A 22,477-nucleotide genomic window follows, 5' to 3' on the forward strand; every position below is an offset into this window, starting at 1 on the left:
AATAGGGTAAGAAACAATTCCTACCCTAGGGAGCTTATGCTGTATTAGAGTTTGAGATGATAAACCATTGATTGCTCCTTGTCTAGATTTTTTTGTTACGTGACAGCTAAAAAGCATACAAATGTTTGTTGTAGCTAGTAAATTATGGGATTAGAACCCAGATCGGCCTCGTCTCAAGGAATATCCTTTCCTGTTAACTATACTGCCTGTGTACACTGCCAAGTCCTATTTCTGAGTCTTCACCTGAAACACCTACCATGATCAGCCTTGTATTTCTTTCCACCTCCTCCTGGACCATGCTCCATCAGTCACCTCCTCACTCTCCCAGCTTTAACTTCTCCATCTTTGCGGGCCCCTCCTTCTTCCCAGCCTAAGAACTTACCCAAGTCTCTTTCACCCTTAATTTTTTTCCCTACAGTCTCCCTCCCCGACCCCGAACACACACTAGAATCTACCTTTTGCCATCACCATAGACCTGAAATTGCTTCAGTAAGTCAGGAGCTCTTAACCATCTCACTCTAAGTTTAGATACAATTTATAAGAACTAATTAACAGGCCCTGCACATATATTATCTCATTCACTCCTCAAAAACCCCTGGTAGGATATTATGATTTTCTGCATTTTACAGGTAAGGAAACTGTAAGCAGAGAGGTCGTATGACCCTGACTTGCTCAGGATCACACAGCAATTAAGCAGCAGAGCTAGACTGGAATCAAGGTTGGACTTACTGCCAAGCTTGTGTTCCTGCCACTCCACTACAAGCCCACCATTCAGCTCATGGTGACCCCTCTTTTCCGGGGCTTCTCAGGGACACTGAATTGCCAATCTAGGGAGCTTAGCAACAACAAAGAAGCCAAACATCTTTTTGGAGGGAGGGATGGCAAGACTTGAGGGCAAAGATCTTCTAAGGCCTAGCCATGTCTTTAACCTACCCTAGCTCTCCTCTCCTCCAATAGTCTAACTTGATCATAAAAACTGCTTAGGCTTGATGAGTGAAAGACACCCACATCCGCCAAACCAGAAACAAGCAGCAGCAACAAAGGATGCAGGGCTTCACTCAACCTGTCACCTCACATGCTTCTCCCCTGTCTCCTCCACCCTGGGGAGCATTTTCCTTTCTAGAACTAGTACAATTGAGTGGAGAGAGGCTGGCTTGGCCAGAGGCCAGATAGGATGCCCATATTTTATTTTTAGTTTCACTAACATCCTGGTGTGGGACTTCCAGCACTCATTGTGGCCCTGTGCATGGGCCCCCCCAGGCATGTGATATGATTGATAGTAGCCTACTTCTCCGCAGCTAGATATCCTGCAAAGAAATTTTATTGAAAGATGTCTGCACATTGTACTCATTATTGCGTAGTGTCACTTGTAGTGACCTTTGTAACTGACTTTGGGAAAGTCACAAGGCAATGACAGAGGTGGTTGGTGTTTTTTTTTCCTCCTCTTTTATTAGATTCTGCTCTGATTTGCCATAAAAAGTTGTGTAATCACATGGAAATGTGCTCTGCGCTCCCACATGCTTCTCAAATGCAAACAAGCAGGTCAACAACCCCAGTGTTGCAATGTTCCAGCCTGAAATCTGCTTGGATAACCCAGCAGAGCCATTTGTCCTTTTGGAATAGGGCAAATAGTGTATGGCAGCAGGAATCCAACCAGGGCCCTAGAGCACTGAGGCAGAGAGAGGAGAGCAGAGTAGATGAGAAGCAGGAGATCGCTAAAATCAGCATTCAAGTTGGCTCCCAATTCTTGGTGAAACTCCCAGAGGGAGAGGAGACCTTTAAGTCATGAAATTAACTGCCGTCCTTTTCCTTTGCTCCAGGCTGCTACTAAGTTTAACCCAGGAGTCCTTGCAAGAAATTGACTGCAATGATGAGGATGTATTTAAGGCTGTGGACACGGCTCTGAAGAAATATAACCAAGGGAACCAAAGTGGCTACCAGTTTGTGTTGTACCGCATCATGGAGGTCACCAAGACGGTGAGTGGGCTGGATGAACCTTGGGGTCATTTGGGGATTTGTGCTGTCGCTCGGAACCCAGGTGTCTCACACACACACACACACACACACACACACACACGCCAATCACCAAAGAACTGTTAATCAAAGGTAGAAGCTTACAGCTCTTATAAAAGACCAACACCACTCTTTGGCCTGAGGGTAGAGGGTACGGTATGACTAGTCTTCAGGCCACCAAGCTTAGCATCCTGAGTAATCAGAGAAGCAGTATCTTAGAGTGAAATGAAACAAGGGTAGTTGGAGTAATTTGAAAGGGACTATGCAGAGTGGGAAAATACAGGGACTCAGTCAGGCTGCAGCAAGAGGATTTACTGGGTGACCAGCCCTAGACTGAAATATAAAGACCTCCAGACCTCAGGTGGAGCGGGGGAGGGGGGAGGCGGTTAAGGGAGCACATCTAACGAATACTGCATGAGCTCACTTATATGTGGAGTCTAAAAAAATTGAACTCCCAGAAGCAGAAAGTAGAATGTTGGTTGCCAGGAGCTGGGAGGTGAGGGAAATGGGGAGACGTTGGCCAAAGGGGACAAACTTCCAGTTATAAGATGAGTAGGTCCTGGGGGTCTAATGTACAGCATGGTGACTATAGGTAATCATACTGTACTGTACACTCAAAATATGCTGAAAGATTATATCTTAAGTGTTCTTGATACTGAGTAATGGGCTCGCTCTGCTCGCAGCAATCTAAGCCAATTAATCACGACGAGTTAGAGATCGAGAAGGGAAGTTTAATTAGATTAGCCGGCTAATTGGAAGACGGGTGATCAATGTCTTAAAACCCATCTTCCCAAATTACAGAATCTTGAGGCAGTTATACAGGGAAAATGGGCAGTAAGGAGCAAGTCCACGGATGTTGGTCCCCAGGCGTGATGAGCTCCAGGCATCACATTGTTCCATTCTCTGTCAGCTGTGATGGATGCCTTGTAGGTGTGTTTCCCGCCTGTGGTCAGTCTGTTCCTGGAGAGAAACTCACAGAACAAAGTTTTAATTTATCAAGCTATCAAGGAGTACATACATAAGCAGAGGCCACAAATCAGGAGAGCATGTGAATTTTTTAGAGCATCGAGTAGTCACATCGAGGAGGGGCTGGGGCCACTTAGCAAAATAAGACGGCCTCACTTTTGCTCACTTACATTCTCACTATACACACAAAAAAGGTAACTCTGTGAGGTGATGGATATGTTAATTAGCTTGCTTGTGGTAATCCTTTCACAATGTACATGTATACCAAATAAGCAAGTTGTACACTTTAAATATATGCAATTTTTATCTGTCAATCATACCTCAATAAAACTAGGGCAAAGGGTGGGGAGGGTATGTGTAAGAAGAGTCAGAAGTGAGATTAATATGGTTCTGCTGCATCAGACAAAATCTCTACGATGAGGTCCATACGGCTGAATGCATCAAAGGTAGCGGCAACGTTCTAGTTGGTTTTTCATATTTTCATCACTGACTGATGCACTCAGGGTGAAGACAAATCCTGACAAGATGTGATTTCGAGAAGTATTAATCTTTCAATAGTTTGTTTAAATGAATTTAACTATAAAACACTGCATCTCTGTGATAGTTAAGCAATTGTTTACTTTGGTGGAAGAAAAAATCCAGCCATTTGACGTGATGAGGATAAAGAAAGAAGCCCAGTGGACATTTTTTTTTCCTGAAAGTAAAATGGAGTCATTCTGTTCCTACTAGTGTGGTCATGTGAGTCCTGATGCTCTCAAGCAACAGTTTATCCAAGTTGTCTTTATCAGCTGACATCGATGGCAAATGTGATTTTTTGGTCTAAAATGTGCATAGAATCACTCTTTATCTTTATCTTTGCCATGTGGGCACTGCCTATGCCACTACCACCTACTGCTTTGTCAAAATCTGAGACCTAGAAGGGACCTCAGAGACTATCTTGTTTGATACTATCATTTCCCAGATGCAAATACTGTGACCCATGCAGGGTCTGAGAGAGCGCTGCCCCAGGAGTCAGGAGACCTGTGATCTGGGGCTGGCCCTGCCTTTCCATGCCTAAACCATGCCCCATCCACCCAGGGCCTCCTTTCTCTCACCTGCAAAGAGAGCAGCTGGACACCATCACCTCTCAGGTCCTTTGCTGCTGGATTTTGCACCTGAAAATTCATCTAACTCAGCACCTTTGCACTTTAAAGTTTTATATATTATTTCATGACATGCTAGAATACATAGAAAACAAAACAAAGTAAATAAAAATACTAAAATTCCCCATAATTAATCCCACTGTCCAGAAACAACTGTTAACATTTTTTTCGAAAATGAAAAAAGCCCTCCTTTGTTTGTCTTCTAATTGTAAAAACAATGTTTGTTTAAGAACAAAATAGACAACTCTGGAATGTTTGTTTAAAGAAGAAAGTGAAAGACAACTGTCCTCCCACCACTGAGAGACACACAGTTTAACAGCTTCGCTGCATAACTTTCCAGACTTTTAAAAATCATGTATTTACATATAAATTGGTTTCTACAAAAATGGGCTAATACTATGGATACTACTTTGTAACTTAAAAATACATATTTGCAAGTATATTATGAACATTCTTCCGAGTAGATATTTAGAACTTTCCATATTTTTAATAAATGTTGTGCCTTAATTGAATCAAGTCAAGATCAAATCTTCATAACTGGACCAGATCCCACACCGGGGATTTGCTGTTGGGTCAGCTGGATGAACCCTATGTGTCTTTGGTTGCTTTTTTTCAGGATGACCCTAACACATTTTACTCCTTCAAGTACCAAATCAAGGAGGGTGACTGTCCTGTTGGAAGTGGCAAAACCTGGCGGGAATGTGACTACAAAGACCCAGAGCAAGCTGTAAGTGTGTTGACAGTTCCCAAGCCTCCAGTTTTCCCCGAGGCTGCTAGATTTTTCTACTGGTGCTGGGCATGATTAATGTGGTTGAGCCTGTTTGTGAGGGATGCACATAGGCCCTCAAATGTGTAGAAAAGTCAAATGCTTGATGTCTATATTCTGCATAGACAGAAGGGGCCTGGAGAGGCCAGTGGTTAAATACGGAGCAAGCTCTCCTGTAAGAAGGGGGCTCTAATGACAAATGGAGATGCGTGGACCAGGCCCGAGAGACAACAGATGAGCATTTCCGCTGAGATCGGGGCTGGTGAGGGGAGAGCGTGGGTGCTTCAGTTGCACAGCCCTGAGTACAAATCTTGCTCTGCCTCCAACTGGCTGACCACTCAGAACCCTTGCGCTCCCTTGTAAAAGGGAGTTAAAATTGACCTCATTAGGAGCTGAGGTTGTTGGAGAGTAAAAGGAGATATTTTACGCAAAGGACCTTGTTTTAATGACAATGGCTGTGTTCACCAGATGCCTAACATATGCCAGGCGCACCACAGCTGGTTGTCTTGCCCTAATTAAGGGAGACTGCAGATGGTAACTGCTAGGAAGCAGCCACTCCTTTCACAGTCCACAGATTCACCTCTTTAAACACCAGCATCCTGTATCCAGTCTCAACACTGAAATTGAACGGTAAATCAAGAGGAGAGTTCAGCAGGCTGGTCCTAAGGCATTGTGTACATTTTGGTGAAAAAGAAATATCTCCAGGGCTCGAAACAAAGACTCTTACTTTAAAACCTCGCCCTTGATACTGCCTCTCCTTCATCTGAATATCAGGGGCTTGTAAAAAATAATCAGTAGGCTACAAAAACTTTCATCCTCATGTCTCAAAACTGTTACCAAAAAATCTTAAGTTAAAAAAAAAGGGAAAGCTGTCTTTAACAACAGTATGAGGTGGACTTCTCCATCTGAAAGATTAGATAAATGGTCTCTTGTTTATTTCCTTTTTAGGCCACAGGAGAATGCACAGCAACCGTAGGGAGGAGAGAGAAGGACGGGAAGACGCTATTCTCCGTGGCTACCCAGACCTGCCAGATTACTCCAGGTAGCAGATCTGTCTGGTGGTGCTGCCCTGGAGGAAAACAAACCATTTCTGTGTGCCAGGAATGCAACCCAGACGAAGCCCCCCCCACCCCACAAGGCCGGCTGTAGGGGGGCCATTTGCAGCCTTGGGGGCGGGATTGGGGTCAGGGGTCTGAGTGGGTAGAGCGGCAGAGTCTTGAGGTCAGGTCCTGCCAATCATCCTGACTCTCTTCCTCCTGTGCCACATTGCATGAGGTGTGTGCAAGGGCTGTGCAAAAAGGATGAAAAGACACAAGGACTGCCTTCAATTGCAGGCAGCATCCTCGAGTGAGGAAAGTACAGGCTTTGATATCAGACCTGGCCTGGAATCTTTCAAATCTCCTCACCTTCCCGGCTTTCCTTTTCCTTACCTATTAAAGAGAATAACAGTAATTCCCACTTCACAGGGTTGTTGTAGGCTGAAGCTAGATGATACGCCTGAAGTGCAATCATCATACTGTGCTAATGACAATCAGGATGAAAGCAATCCAGCTAACATTTTTTGAGCACTTATTGCCAGCCACAGTTCTCATCACTTTACATGTATTCACTTATTGAATCCTCACAACTACTCTGTGACGCAAGTATGAATATCCCCATTTTACAGATGAGGAAACTGAGGCCCACAGCAGTTAAGTATCTTACTCTTAGCAGAGTTGGTATAGCAGACCCTCAATAAACAAAATTCCTTTAAAATAAAGTATGGAGCAACTGATCCCCAGATATAACCACTATTACCTCCCTCCCTCTTGTGGCAGAGGGGCCAGGGACAGAAGAATGGGCACATCTGGGTGATGTCAATCACAAAAGCCATCCCAGCGCTGGCCTCCTGCAGGATAGCGCTTTAGTTCACGAGGCTCCCTAACAGCCTCTCAGTCGCACTATTGAAACTCACCATAGTGGCAGTTGTCCCATTCCAGCCTTAGTCATCCATATGGAACCCACAAAAACCATATCCCTCAAGATATGCAAGAGGTGGCAGTTGAAGAAAAACAGTCCGAAACAGAAAAGAAAGCACAATTAATTAAAATCGCCTCCCTTTTTTGGAGTAGCTTTTTAGTATTCAGTTTAAGAACTCTACCTCGTGACCAGATTTTAACATTATCCAGAACACAGCAGTTCTATACCATGAGAGAAAAAGCTCTTTGCCACTCCTTCAGAAATTACTACTAGGTCCACTACTCGGCCACGAAACCTTTTTGGCCAGATGCGTTTCAGAATTCAAAAAGTTAAATCTTTATTTTACTTAAAAAACATCCTTCTAGGGGCTGGCCCCGTGGCTGAGTGGTTAAGTTCGCGCGCTCCGCTGCAGGCGGCCCAGTGTTTCGTTGGTTCGAATCCTGGGCGCGGACATGGCACTGCTCATCAAACCACGCTGAGGCAGCGTCCCACATGCCACAAGTAGAAGGACCCACAACAAAGAATATACAACTATGTACTGGGGGGCTTTGGGGAGAAAAAGGAAAAATAAAATCTTTAAAAAAATTAACAAAACAAAACAAAACAAAAACCAAAAAAACATCCTTCTAGAAATGTTGGGACAGAGTGGAAAACCATTGTGTCACCCAGAAAAGCTGAGTTCCACCTTTCCCTCCTCCCCTCACCCTTGAAAGGCTGCTTCATCTCTTTTCTTACTCCAGTGGCAGCTCCCCTTGCGGTCAGGCAAACTGCCCTCTGGTCTTTCCTCCTTCACCTCTTTCACCTCCTGTGTTCATCTTTTTTTCAGTTCTTCCATGAGCGATTCTCCCTCCTTAACCGTGTAACCTTCCAGTTTTTTGACTTTGCTGGTTAGCCTGATTCAGTATAACTTCTGCAAGGAGAGGAAGTGGGAGGCGGGGCGGTTCACCCAGTAAATCTTTATCCTGACACAAGTATTTATGGTGAGAAAGCCAAGAAAGAGGTGCAAGGGGAGCTGTGTTGACCTGCTAACAACTGAGGGACAGTGTAGTAGGACACTGTTGGCCTCCTCATTCTGTGTGGATCTTACCCACTCGGGCAGCAAGAGCCCCGGGGCGAAGGGGCCTGGGACTCCTTCACTCCTCTCCCTTTTCTGTGATGGCGTGTGCTCTCCTGACCAGCCCGTTAGGGCTATCCATTATGAACATTACTTGGTAATTCAATATGAACTCTCTCCTTTTGTCATATTTTACATTGTTTTATTAAAACCCCTTCAGTGGCTCCCCTGTCTTACAGTGGGCCATTCTTAAATCACTTCAGAGGGTCTATGAATACCCTGAAATTATATGGAAAATGTTGTATGTGCATTTCCTTGGGGAGGGCTCCATCGCTCTCATCAGGTTCACCCAGGAGCTCATGACCCTTGGAATATAGTGAGTGACCCCAGGCCTCCAGCATGGGGCCCAGGCTCAACAGCAGAGGATTCTCTACCAACACAGGTCCCCTTGCAGGCCTCAGTCACCCCTCCCCGCCCCCCGCTTTAAGCTCTGGTAAAATGTGTATGCACCCCGTCCCACACCACACCGCTGTCCCTGACTCGTCCTGCTTTCTCTGGAGCCGTATGTTCCTTCTCCTCAGGCCTCACACTTCATGTTGCCTCGTTGACCTTGACCGCTCTTCTCCCTTCTTAGCTCAGGCCACCTCTGCTCAGGAGAGTCTCCCCTGAGCTCACGCTGGGCCCCTGCCTTTCCAAGCTCTTGCCCAATTACATTGAAATGATCCATCTACAGGCTTGTCTCTCCCATCGACTTGCCCAACTCCTTCATGGCAGTGACCATTACTAAGGGATAATGTGTCTACGTGGCCTAGCCCAGCACCTGAGATATTACAGCAGGTGCAAAATATGTTGGTTGGATTGAATTGATCCAAAGTATGTATTCCCTTAGCCAGGCATCAAGGAGCTTTAATTAACATTGAAAAATAAACAAGAATATATCTGTACTGTTTTACTTTTTATAAGAAGATGAATTCATGCATTACTTCTATAATTTAAACTGACTTTTAAATAAATTTAAAATAATTATGCACAATAGTATGCATGTAAGACGTTCCTAAGTAATGATAGGTGTTTTTCTCTGACTAAAAAGCAGTCTTGTGTTCTCTTCGCCTAATGCGTACTAGGATTTACCGGAAACTTTGTTCCTCAGGGCCTTCTGAGTTATCTTACTTATTTAGGGCAATGTATCCGAATGCGGGTTTCGCTCATTAACGCTGCGCCTTTGCCTGCTCTTTGTCAAGCTGAGGGCCCTGTGGTGACAGCCCAGTATGACTGCCTTGGCTGCTCGCACCCCATACCGACTGGGAGCCCGGACTTGGAACCTGTTCTGCAACACGCCATTCAACATTTTAACAACAACACTGCTCATTCCCACCTCTTTGTTCTTGGAGAAGTGAAAAGGGCTCAAAGACAGGTTTGTTCTTTAATTTTCCATTTTGCATGGTATTGTTAAAATTTGTTAGATCTTCATATTCAGGGTTTCATTACCTAAAATAAGCCATTGGCCAAAGGAAAACGTATGATTCCACAACGGTGGTGAGGAGCTCTTCTCTGTTCTCATCTGACCAGCACAGGAACCAAAGTGATTTGGATACTGCCATATGTATAGGGAAAAAGGAGGGCCACTCAGATCCCCTTCCTTTGAGATTTGATTTTTAGTGAATGAGTAGTCAGCAATACATGTTCTTCCTAGAGATGGTGAAATGGAAAAGTCAATCTGGGCTTAATTAAGGTCCTAAGAAAACTATACCATCACCTAGCTACCATGAGTCAAACTTGGCTCCAAAATATTAAATTGTACCTAAAAAGGTTCGCACAGCTTTCTGGGTACCCTCTAAATTACAGTTTCCATATCATCAGAAAAAGAAGTAAACCTAGTCTTTTCTTTTTTTTTTTCTTGCTAAGGAAGACTCACACTGAGCTAACATCTGCTGCCAATCTCCCTCTCTTTTTGTATGTGAGCCACTACCAAAGCATGGCCACAGACAGACGAGAGGTGTAGGTCCACACCTGGGAACCGAACCGGGGCTGCTGAAGTGGAGTGTGCCAAATTTAACCACTAGGCCACCAGGGCTGGCCCAAATCTGGTCTTTTCATTGCTTCAGTTCACAAAGCCTTTATTGACAGTTGAGTGGGTTCCTTGTTTTTCAGCCTCTGTTTATGAGGGACTCACTTTGATTGGTAGCATTCCCTGCTTTTAATAGACCTTCCAACTTGCCTTCATGCAAGACACACGTTCCACTCAATTATATCCATATCCGGCTGTCAGAGTGGGACCAGCCCAGGATAAAGCAGGAGAAATCTTATTGTCTGGCAGTCTGGGAACCTGAGGACCTACCAGTAAAGGCCACTCCAGCTCCAAAGTTTTCTTTATCCATCTACAAGAGCATTGTTAATATTTCACAAGATTCAATAGAACATTTTCTTTTCTGCTGCCTACACAGGAAATATTGCTAGGTCTTACTTAAAGAAATACAGTAACTCCATCCATACATCGCTTTTCATTTTCAGAGGTGTAGGAGAGTGTGTGTGTCTGTGTTGTGATGAGGGGTGTGAGGGTCATAAAGTCCTCAACATTTATTCAGTAATGACTTTTTCCTACTAATAATAACAGTTTATATTTCTGAACACTTATGATATGCCAAGCAGTATTTTAAGCTCCTTATAACTGTGAATAATGTTTAAACTGCCCTTTAAATATTCAATCCAAAATTGTTTCAGGTGGTGGCTGGATGGAACTATGATGTCACTTACTCAATTGTGCAAACTAATTGTTCCAAGGAGAATTTTCTATTCTTAACTCCAGACTGCAAGTCCCTTTTGAATGGTGTAAGTAAGCAAAAATCTAATTATAAAGACCTAGCATTTTGTGTCCAATATTTACAGGTGTGGGAACCCTCAGCTGTGTAGGAAGACTCGGTACTAAAATTTTAGATGACAGGCACCAATTCACATTCACATTCACGTGGGAACTGTGAAGCTCACGTCACTGGTCAGTGCCTTACCTAACTGGTCAGGGAATCTGCACATCTAGCAATAAGCATTTTCAGATATAACCAGGGACTAGGAATAGCCCGAGACAAAATGATGCCATGGTCAAGTTTGTCTTTTCATGTCTTCACGCTTTCCTGTCTCCTTCTCTTCCCCATGTGCCCCCGAGCTCTATCCAAGACAATTCCTCACTTCAAATTTGTCTCTGCTCTATTTCTCACCTTCCCTTGCATACCTTATCTTTAATAAACACATCCTGAGTGTCTGTCCCTTAATGACCCTTTCTAGGATGTTATCTTGTTATCTGAACCAAACATATGTTGAAAGACAGCGTGTCAAGGTGGCAGTAGTTAGTGCACGTTAAGACGGCTAAGGCATGATGACCTTCCCAGGGATGTTTGCATTTTAGCCGAAGACTGTGCTTTAAGCAAGAGATTGCTGCAAGCCCTTTAGTCTAAAAATTCTGCTTCTAAGATTCTATTATATGGGAAGAAAATGAGAAACCGAGACAGAAAGATGTTAATTTCAGCATTATTATTAATAGAAAAACATTGGAAATAGCTTCTATTTTCAACATTAGGGAATAATTAAGTAAGCTACAGTACATCCATACAGTACAATATGTGCAGCCATTAAAGTTATGTTTATAGAGCTTTTAGTGACTTAGAAAAAGGGTTATAATATGTTAAGTAAAAAACAACAAAATCAGGATACAAAACTATACATAAGATTCATTCAAACGTACAAAGAAAATGTAAATATAAACAATGATGGGAAACATATGCAAAATTATACAATTAACTTTCAATTGGAACTATCAGTACTTTTTCTGATTCTTTATATTTTTCGGAACTCTTTCAACTCTTCCCAATGTTTCTAATCAAGTATGTATTTATTTCATAATTGGGGGGAAAAGTAAAAGGGATACTATTAAGGGAGTGAAAAGACAACCCACAGAATGGAAGGAAATATTTGCAAATCATGTATCTGATAATAGTTTAATATGTAAAATATACAAAGAACGCATATACAATGCAACAACAATCAACCCAATTTAAAAATGGGCAAAGGACTTTAATAGACATTTCTCTAAAGAAGACATACAAATGACCAATAAGCACATGAAAAGATACTCAACATCATTAGACATCAGAGGAATGTAAATATAAACCACAATGAGATGCCACTTCACACCTAGAAGATGCCCATAATTTTAAACTATTGGAAAATAGCAAGTATGGGGAGGATGTGGAGAAAGTGGAACTTTCATGCATTGCTAATGGGAATGTAAAATGGTGGAGCCGCTGTGGAAAACAGTTTGGCAATTCCTCAAGAAGAATTACCATATAACCCAGCAAATGCACTCCTAAGTACATACCCAAAAGAATTAAAAACAGGCACTCAGATATTTGTATGCCAATATTCAGTGCAGTATTATTCATAATAGCCAAAAGGTGGAAACAACTCAAACATCCATCAAGAGATGAATGGATAAACAAATGTAATATGTATATTATATATATATAACGATGGAATATTCTTTAGCCACAGAAAGGAATGAGATTGTTCTGACATATAGTACAACATGGATGAACCTTGAAAACATTATGCTAAGTGAAATAAGCCAGACGCAAAAGGACAAATATTGTATGATTCCACTTATAGGAAATACCTAACATACAAAAATTTGTAGAGAGGAAACGTAGATTAGAGTTTACCAGGGACTAGGAGGGGGGAGAATGGGGATTTATTGCTTGATGGGTACAGAATTTGTCTGGGGTGACGAAAATTATTGGAAATAGATATGGTTGCACAACGCTGTGAATATAATCAATGCCACTGAATTATACACTTAAAAATGGTGAAAATGGCAAATTCTATGTTATATATATTTGACCATAATAAGAAAATATAGTGAAAAGAGAGAGGAACCCTCTGAAACCATATTCTCTAGCTACTATTTAGATTTGTCAGTTTGATGCTTTTAAGCATCTATTAACATCTTTTGTTTTTTATGCTTAGTTAACCACTTGAGGTTATAGAGACCTAAACATTATCTGACTTTAATCCTTCTGCGTCCATTAGTAAGGCCTCAATTTAGTTCTCTGTTTGCAACAGAGTTGCAAAGGGCCAGTTGGAGTCACAAAGCCAATCAGATTTTTGGTATAACTTCTCTGAGCCTCCACTTCCTCATTTGTAAAACAGTAAAGAATAATAGCATCTATCTCATAGAGTTGTTATAATAATTAAAGAACATAAAATATAAATGAATATTTTGCCCCTGGTTGGTGAGATTTAAGGCCTTGCTGTTCAAAGCAGCAGCAGCAGCAGCGTCAGCAGGGAGCTCGTTAGAAAAGCAACCTCTCACGCCACCCGTGCCTACTGAATTGGAATCTGCATACTGACCAGATTCCCAGATGATTCATTTGCACATTAACGTTTGAAAAGCACTGGTTTAAGAGGTTTCATAAGTAGTTCTCAGGCCCCGCTGCACATGAGAATCATTTGGCTAGCGTTATGCCAGATCTCTGATTTAATTGGTCTGGGTGGGTCCCCGCAGTTAAAAGGATCTAACAGCTTCCCAGGTTCTAAGGATCTAACAGGTGAACCAGATATGCTGATAGAATTGAAAACCTCTGAGCTACTTCCAGCATCCTTCTCCCCATCCAAAATCAAGGTATTATAAGTGTGGCATTCCCTGTATGTTTAAAAAACATGACTTTTACTATATATATGTTCCTTTTTTGGAAATATACATTTATAGAAAGATTTAAGACAGTACAGAAACATGGAAAAAAATAATATTGAACTACATACCCAAAGATATCTTAGTGTATTTCCCTGTTGTCTTTTTCGGGGGGAATATGGACAATTTTTGGTGATTATTTTTTGTCTTTTAATAGTTGTAATTATTTTGCATGCTACATTTTCCTCACCTAAGAATTTTCCTATGTTGCTAAAACTCTTGATAAACTTCTTTTTAAATAACTGTGTAATATCCTAGCGAAGATATCATAGATTATTTTTTTAAATTACTTCCCTATTTTTGGACATTTGAGTTGTTTTCATTTTTATTATAATTAATAATTCAAATTTTTGAGGATAAAGCTATTTCTGTATCTGGTATTTTTTCCTCAGAATAAAGTCCCAGCTTTGCACATAGAATAAAATTGTAAAAAGTTCTTAAAACTCTTGATATATACAAGTTAACTGTTTGCCAAGTATACCAATTTACATCCTGTCAGCAATGTATACCCTCAGTAGAATCAGTATTATTTTTTTAAACTTAGCTAATTTCATAGAAAAAAACATTTTTAGTTTTCATTTTCTCAATCAAAATGTTTATACGCATTTATCATATTTTCATACATTTGTGATAAATTTATGGGTGGAATTTATGAATTGTCTTCCATATCCTTTGCCCATTTCTCTTTGGGATAAAGCTTCATAATTTGGAAAATAGTATTTGTATATTAAAGGTATCAGTGCTTTATCATATTTCCTCAGTTGTTTACTTTATTTAGTTTTTATTATGGTATTTCTGACTTACAAATAGTTTTTCTTTATGGGTGATCAAATCTACCAATATTTTCCTTTAGAATTCTTCCATCATTTGCTCAGCAGTCACCTTATTTTTTTAATTCTAGTTTGTCTGTGGCCAGTACTTTTAAAAGCTTTCAAATCTGTGTAGAATTAATTTTGTTATATTTTGTAGGGTATCCAAATTGATTTTTTTCAAGAGAATAACCAGATATCTCAACATTCTTTCCTTCTACATAAATTTGCAATAATCTTTATCCCATAATAGTTTCTTAGGAAAAATCTGTTCTCTAGTCTACATTCTTTGTCATGTTAGGAAGCATCCTCATATTTCTGCTCTTTAAAGAGTTTTGTTTTTAAATAAGGAATTTGCATTGAATTTAGCAAATACTTTAGAATATATATTGAAATATCATATTATGTGTTTCTAATTTATTCTATGTTATTTTGACAACTTTCCTAGTAGTAACCTCTAGATTCCTAAACTAAACTCTTTGTTTAGTGTTAATTATCCTTTAAATATGCATTTGGATTCTATTTCTAGTTTATTTAAGATTTCTACATCTATATTTATAAGTGAAAGTGATTTAACAGTTTTCTAGGTGTGTTTGTATGTGCATTCTATTTTTTCAGCTTTTAGTACCCAGATTATAGTTTTATAGAATGAGTTGGGTAGTTTGCCACTATTTTCTATATTCAGAAAGAGTTTATATAGCATGGAAACATATATATTTCTTTAATTTTTTAAATTATTTATCTATAAAACATTTATGTTGTTTGGAGGTGAAAAGTAGGATAGAAGTTGAGAGTAATGATAGCATTCTCTATTTCTTGTTTGGTCCTTGTTCCATTCAAGTTTTCTTCTTGTTCCTAAGTCAGTGTTGGTTATTTATAGTTTTCCAGAAAAGTATCTATTCTTTGGAGATTTAAATTAGCATATACTCATTCATAATATTCTCTTATATTTTTACACTTCTCTGTATCCTTTGTTTTATTGACTTTTTTTTGCATTTGACTTTCTTTCCTTACACCAAGAATGGTCATTTGGATTTATTTATTAATGCAAATACCTTCTGTTTTCTAATTCATCAGCTTTGCTTTTATTTTTATGGTTTTCTCCTTCTTGTTTTCCTTAAGACTATTATTTCTTTTTTTCCTAACTGCTGGAGGTAAACACCCAGAGTTGGAGTTGTTTTGTTTTGTTTGTTTCTTGCCTCTCTTTTCAAATTATGAAATTTATAAAGCCATGAGTGAACTCTGAATGCTGTTCTGGCAACATTATGTGGAATTCTCATTTTTCTTGTTTTGTTTTTTATTTTTTTCCTGATCCAAGGAAGACCTTTACTATTTAGGCAAGTGTGTTTATATTTCAAGTAGTCGGTTTTTTGTTTGTTTATTTGTTTAAAATTATGTGATTTTTTTTCTTTTTGGTTCTGAAGTCAAAGAACATGGCCAGTATTGTTTTCGACTTGCAAAATTTATTGAGCCTTTCTTGTGATCTAGTGTAAAAGCAATTAAAAATATTTGTATCATACTTATGAAAGTATCATTTTAAATCACGTGTACCATAGGAAAATACCACTTAAATCGTTGTTATATCATTCAAGTCTTCTATGACCTTATTTATTGTTTTTTTAATCTATTTGGTCTGTCTTAGATTTATAGTTGTATATTAAATTTTCCCACCACAATTATTTTTATTCATTTCTATTCGTATATCTGTTTTCTGCTTTTTGTATTTTGATTCCACACTTGTAGACTATATTTTTTATAAAAATAAAATTATCTTTTTTACTGCCTGTATGAGTTTTTTGTTACCTTAAATTTTACTTTGTCCAATATTAATAATACTGTAGCTCCTTTTTGGTTCATATTTGCCTCATATAGCTTTGCTCATCCATTATGTTTAATCTTTTTTTATCATTTTTATTACAAGAGATCATTTTTGAAGATGTAATACATTGATTTTGTTTTTAGCTTAATTTAAAAACCTTTGCCTTTCTAAAAGAAAGTTTTACCCATTCACTTATATGGTTATTATTTCTATCTGAGGTACTCCTGTCACCTTATTTCATGTTTCCGTGTGCTTGTGGAAGCGTCTTTGTTGTTTTTGTTGATGCTAGTACCTAATTGTTTCTTATTCTCTCTTTTGCAATTAGACTATGGCTTTTATTTTTTTCTATGTGATGATTTGTAAAGCCAACACCCTATTTTTTATTTTACTTGTTTACTTTAAAGGTTCTTAAAAATGTGTTTAATTTATGCACTTATACACTTTTTAAAAACCAGGATATTGGTGAATGTACGGATAGAGCGCACGTGGATATTCAGCTAAGAATTGCTTCCCTGACCCAGAACTGTCACATCATTCCAGGTATGGGATAGTACGTGTGGGTGCTCTAATAGTGCGTGTTGGTCCCAGACAACTGGCTAGGACTTGTCATTCAAATTGCGCTTTCGTTCCCATGATATGCCACAGTCTGTATGACCAACAGACCTCCCTGAGAACACTGGACCCTGTCTCTGCTCAGCTGTGCTGCAGTGGGTGCAGCTGAGACTCCTCTGCAAGTGGCCAGAAGGGAATATGGTGACAGAAGGGAAAATTTGTGTTCTCTGGGCGAAGCTTCTCTCTGGGTATGATCTCAGCTTGTCTTCCTTGTGCACAAGATGTCCCTACGTCAGATGTTGTAAATTGGGGTAGCTGTATCTCTTTTTATACACTCAGAGCTTAATCCTTCAATTAAAGATTTTTTTCCTACATGGGGCAAATGGGAGATAGTGTGAGTTTAGAGTCAAGTCAGGATTTCTTATACCAAGAGTTGGCTTTTCTCATACTTGGAAGATAGTTGTATACTCTCCACAATGAGAAGCGTTACACAAGCTGCCTGCACACCAGATTCATAGGACTTAAAATTTTCCCACTGGAGAGTGATTCCTTTATGTTAAGCACTGCTTTTTACGGTTTCCATCAAAAATGCAAAAACTTGGGAACTAAGTGCAGCATATTGATTGAGTCACTAACTAACACCTTCTGATTAAATGTTTCCCTAAACGCACTTGGCTCTGAGGAGAGGAAAAGAGGAGAGACAATAAGGTGAAGGTCAGACAGACAACCTCCACCCACCCACTACTTGGCCTTTGGGTGCCACGTGGCCCTCTATAAATGGATGCTGGATCATGTGTGGGAGAGGTACCAGGCTAGACTGCTGCTTCAATGCACACACTGACTTAAAACCTGATTCTTTCAGCGGAGGATTTTGTACAACCACCTCCCAAGATTTGCCCTGGCTGCCCCATAGATATACCTGTCAACAGCCCGGAGCTGGAGGAGCCTCTGAATCATTCCATCGCAAAGCTTAATGCAGAGAATAATGGAACTTTCTATTTCAAGATCGACACTGTGAAAAAAGCAACAGTACAGGTCTGTAAATTACGCTACAAAAATAGTGATATTATAGGCCACATGTAAATTGCTTACCAGTTTTGCCACTGATCTTGGCCCTGGATTGGGAAACACTATACCTGGTGAACAGGACTTGGGAGATTTGAATTTCAAGTCCCAACCTTGCTGTGTGCTTGGCATGAGATCATGGACAAGTCAGCGTCTAATTAAAATGTCAATATTCTCCCCTGAAAGCCCTTAGGGTAGAAACATATAATTTATGACACTATTAATTAAGCTTCTACTTTATGCTAACTAATTTTCCAGGTAGTGGCTGGACGTAGATTTTCTATTGAGTTCACAGCCACGGAAACCACATGTTCCAAGGAAAATAATGAAGAGTTGACCAACAGTTGTGAGACCAAACAATTTGGAGTGAGTAATAACACAACTATCTACCACTCCCTGGAAACCTATTTGATGTTTTATACTTGTTTAAGTTTCTCATGAATAATACTTTTCTCTCTTTTGGCTTCTGTTTTCATGGATAGCAAATTCTAAACTGTAATGCTGATGTTTATTTGATACCTTGGGAGAAAAAAATTTACCCTACTGTCAACTGTCAACCACGAAGAGAGGTATGATTCTCATTACAGTCAGTTTGAGTCAATTTTGCTCATTCTGAAAAGTTGTATTTTGGGGTTGAAAGTGAACCATTATTTAAATGAATTGGGAGACTATGTTTCTAAAATGGGAGAACTCTCACATTTCTGTGCTGATCTTTCTTTTTTATGGCTAGGAAGGAGAGCAGCAGTCCTCTTACTAACTTCTCACACATTGTCAGTGTCCCGTGGTCCCATAGGCTCTCTCTTAGGGAGGTATAGTGCCTCCTCTGGAGAGCTGACACCAGCAATGCATCTTCAAGGTGTGCATGAGGTGAGGCGCAGCCCTCCACTCCTCTCTGCCTACATCCAAGGAACTTGGGAGAAATGCAGATCTCAGACCCTACTCCACATCTACTGAATCAAAATCTGCATTTAACACGATCTCCAGGAGATTCATACCCATGTTCAAGTTTGAGAAGCATTAGTTTGCATTATCTTTTTTCATTCTTAAAAGAACCCTGGGAAGTAAGTAATACTTTCCCCATTGTCTAGGATGAGACACTAAAAATTACAAAGATGCTGAGGTCCTGGAGTAAATATTAACATTATCAAGTGCTTCCTCTGTCCCCGGCACTGTACTGAAGACTTCACATATATTTTCCTCCTGACAACTCTATGAGGCAGGTGCTGCTATTATTCCTATTTACAAATGAGAAAAATGAAGCTAGTGGCACTTGGATTCAAGTCCAGGTCAAATCAGAGCCCAATCTGTTCACCATGATGCTGATAACCAGTAGGGTCTGGCTTGTTTGACTCCAAAGATCATGCTCTCTGCACCACTGAACACTGCTCCCAACCATCACGTTCTCACCAGTAGTGAAAGTGTAAGTAGATATAATCCACAATTCCATACCTTCAATGCAAGATGCCTCTTCTCACTTTTTTCTGATTTAGGTTTTTGTCATGTGGTGGTATGTATATAGTCTAAAATAAATATTATACAAAGGCTGTGTTTCACGCTTATGAACAAGTCCTAATGTGTTTCAGCCCAACAAAATGATTGTGGATTTATCCTCCCTATACATTTACTTCATAAAGCCACTTAGGGCCTTTTAGGATAAAAGCAATAATTGACCTAATAGAATTAGTATCAATTAATAAATAATGTGCCATGGCTTTACATAATCATAGGCTTAGGAGGTACCCTAGAGATTATGTAGTTCAACCACACAATTTTTCTAGATGAAGAAAAAAAGCTCTCCAGCTTAGATTATTACTAAGAACAATAATTAATATCCACAAATTATAAAATCAATCAAAACAAGAAAAAACATTATTCATTTTCATCCTTTCTGGAATATTAATGTAGTATTTAAAATCTGGCAAAGACTTGTCCCATTATAAACCGAGATAGCATTGCTAGGTCTCAGTTCCTTCTTTCTTCATTGATAGTGTGGTTTTCACAGTAATACATTCATCTTAATATTTCCCATTTAGATCTCAATGCTGAAAAGGCCTCCAGGTTTTTCACCTTTCCGAACAGCACAAGTAATGGAAACAGAAGAAGGAACAACTGTAAGTCTACCCAACACTTCCGTGGCACCCATACAAGATGAAGAGCGGGATTCGGGAAAAGAACAAGGACCCAGTCGTGGGCATGGCTGGGGCCATAAAAAGCAAATAAAACATGGCCTTGGCCATGGTTATATACATGAGCATGACCAAGGCCATGAGCACCAAAGGGGACGTGGCCTTGGCCGTGGACATCAAAAGCAACATGGCCTTGGCCACGGACATCAACAGAAACTTGACTATGATCTCGAACACCATGGTAAACATGGCGTTGGCCGTGGACATCAAAAGGGACATGGCCTAGCCCATGGACATAAACATGCGCGTGGTCATGGCCATGGAAAACATAAAAATAAAACAAAAAACAATGGAAAGCACAATGGTGGGAAAACAGAGCATTTGGCAAGTTGTTCTGAAGATAGTACTACCTCTTCTGCACAGACACAAGAGAAGACAGAAGGGCCAGCACCCCTCCCTTCCCTAGCCCAGCCAGGGGTAGCAGTTACCTTTCCGGACTTAGATCTCCTTGCTCCTCTGATGCCTCATACACTACCAGCTCCTACAGAGAGTGATGATGATTGGATCCCTGACATCCAGATAGAGCCAAATAGCCTTTCATTTAACCTCATATCTGATTTTCCAGAAACAACATCCCCAAAATGTCCTGGACGCCCCTGGAAGCCAGTTGATAGAATGAATCCAACTGTGGAAGTGAAAGAATTTGATGATTTCAGTCTCTCTGATGCTCTTTCTTAATTTATGCAGCCATAGGTTTTTCTTTAACACTTCATCATCTCTTCTCCACACTGTCCAAATATCCTGCTATGATGCACCAAAAAGCATGAAGCTTCAGAGCAGCCTGGAGAGAAGTGGTCAGACTCCCAGTGGGGACACGATCAATCTCCACAGACAAATTAAAACTGTGTGCAGAATTCTAAATCCTTTATGAGTCTTCCTCACAAATTTTCTTAACTATCACAGAAAATAGACAAACCAGTGTGTCTTATGGCCTACTGCAATTTGCTTTTCTAGTAATGAATGTGTACCTTAATAACGTACGTCATCGATTTTCATACAAAGATTCCTGACAATGTGAATAAACTATGACACCTGGTCCCGGACCACATGTGAAAATAAGGGAAATTGAGAGACTGAATGCTGAAATTCTTAACAGGGGAAAAAAATAATAAAACCTCTAGAGGTTAAAGAGAGACCATAAGAAAGAAAGACACATTGGCCAAAGGGAGGAGAGGAAGAAGTCAATTAACTTTCTGTTTCCAAAAGGGGTTAGTTACATCAAATAGTTACTCCCATTTGACAACGCTATTCTGATAATTCTCTTTCTGGGTGAGTGTTTCTTGTAAATCAATAATTTCTGTTTACTCATTAACCGCTCTTTGCAACAAGGCTTTCAAACAGGAGTTTTCTGTTTGTTTATTTGTTGCTGAGGCTAGATTGAGTAATCCTTAGTTGTCAGCAGCCCTGAGTTTAACGATAATGATGCAAAGCAGAGGAAGTAATATAAAGGCAGGCTTTTGAAGGACACCTTTTTTTTAATCGACAAGGGAATATCACAAGATATGATACAAATTTTGTTCAGAAATTTTATAAGGAGATTCCTCTCTAGTCTCACTTTATAACCACATCATCTTTTTGCTACGACATTGAAGAACATTGATTTTTGCAAAAGAGAATAAGATGACTATCTTTAATTGCCTTAAAATGTGAGGGAGGCATACATTTTAACCCTGGCTGTGCTTTGCCTAGCGAAACAGATAGGGCTTTGAACGGCCGCACTATCCCGTGGATGCACATGTCACTGCTCCTTCAATTTTTCCAATGCTTTTAAGCCTCTGAGTTTTTATTTCACTTCAAGTATTATATATACTTTTCAATAAATAATCAATGATGTCAGGAAAAAGTCTCATGTTGTCAACTGGTGACTTCACTTGTGTTTTATTGAATGATCACATCAGATTAACAGAGTTTTACTATACTTACAGAAGCACCTAAGGCCCTGCGAGTATGTGGGCCGACCTCGAGAGGCAGGGGCAGAGCCAGCATCTGAGAGTGAGGTCTCTTGACCAGTGAGCAGAATCTCCACACCTGGCACAATAGCCCCAACAACCTCTGTCAGCAACCCCATGTGGAAGGACAAGAAGATGGGATAGAACTTAAATAGAGAAGAACGCCATTTTATCACTCTGTTGCTGGGTGAAATAAAGTTCTGTCTTCATGTTCTCACTCCTGGTTAATCCACAGTGGTCTCCTTTTAGCCACACCCACCCTGCAGCAGAGTCTAGCTGATCAGAGAGCCAGTGCGGTGGCTCTACCACCCATGTTCATAGCCCAACTCTGGAGCACTCTTGCTCACCAAGGCAGGAATCCCTTGGGTGGGGCTTCTCTATCACTGAGACCTTGTCACGGGTACCAAATCAAGGGTCAGTGGGTCGTGTTTCCACCAGCAATCTAAGGATTCTCTCTCCC

General features: G+C 40.2%; 1 protein-coding gene across 2 annotated transcripts; it reads left to right on the top strand.

Annotated features, from left to right (window-relative positions):
* The first annotated feature begins 1,472 nt into the window (after positions 1-1,472).
* Positions 1,473-22,234, top strand: KNG1 (kininogen 1). 2 transcript variants are annotated; one of them, XM_001499339.5, is made up of 11 exons: positions 1,503-1,977; positions 4,738-4,848; positions 5,836-5,929; positions 9,142-9,314; positions 10,622-10,729; positions 16,721-16,805; positions 17,680-17,852; positions 18,141-18,248; positions 18,365-18,451; positions 19,916-19,993; positions 21,994-22,234. In XM_001499339.5, the coding sequence occupies exons 1-11, from the start codon at positions 1,786-1,788 to the stop codon at positions 22,072-22,074; spliced, it is 1,290 nt and encodes a 429-aa protein (XP_001499389.1). In that variant the 5' UTR covers positions 1,503-1,785; the 3' UTR covers positions 22,075-22,234. The 2 variants fall into 2 exon arrangements, with proteins under 2 accessions (XP_005601930.1, XP_001499389.1); XM_005601873.4 differs by lacking the exon at positions 21,994-22,234 and having other exon boundaries at positions 1,473-1,977; positions 19,916-21,911.
* Positions 22,235-22,477: the final 243 nt, after the last annotated feature.

The sequence above is a fragment of the Equus caballus genome, chromosome 19 (genome assembly GCF_041296265.1).
Source record: "Equus caballus isolate H_3958 breed thoroughbred chromosome 19, TB-T2T, whole genome shotgun sequence".
In the NCBI taxonomy this organism is placed as follows: Eukaryota; Metazoa; Chordata; class Mammalia; order Perissodactyla; family Equidae; genus Equus; species Equus caballus.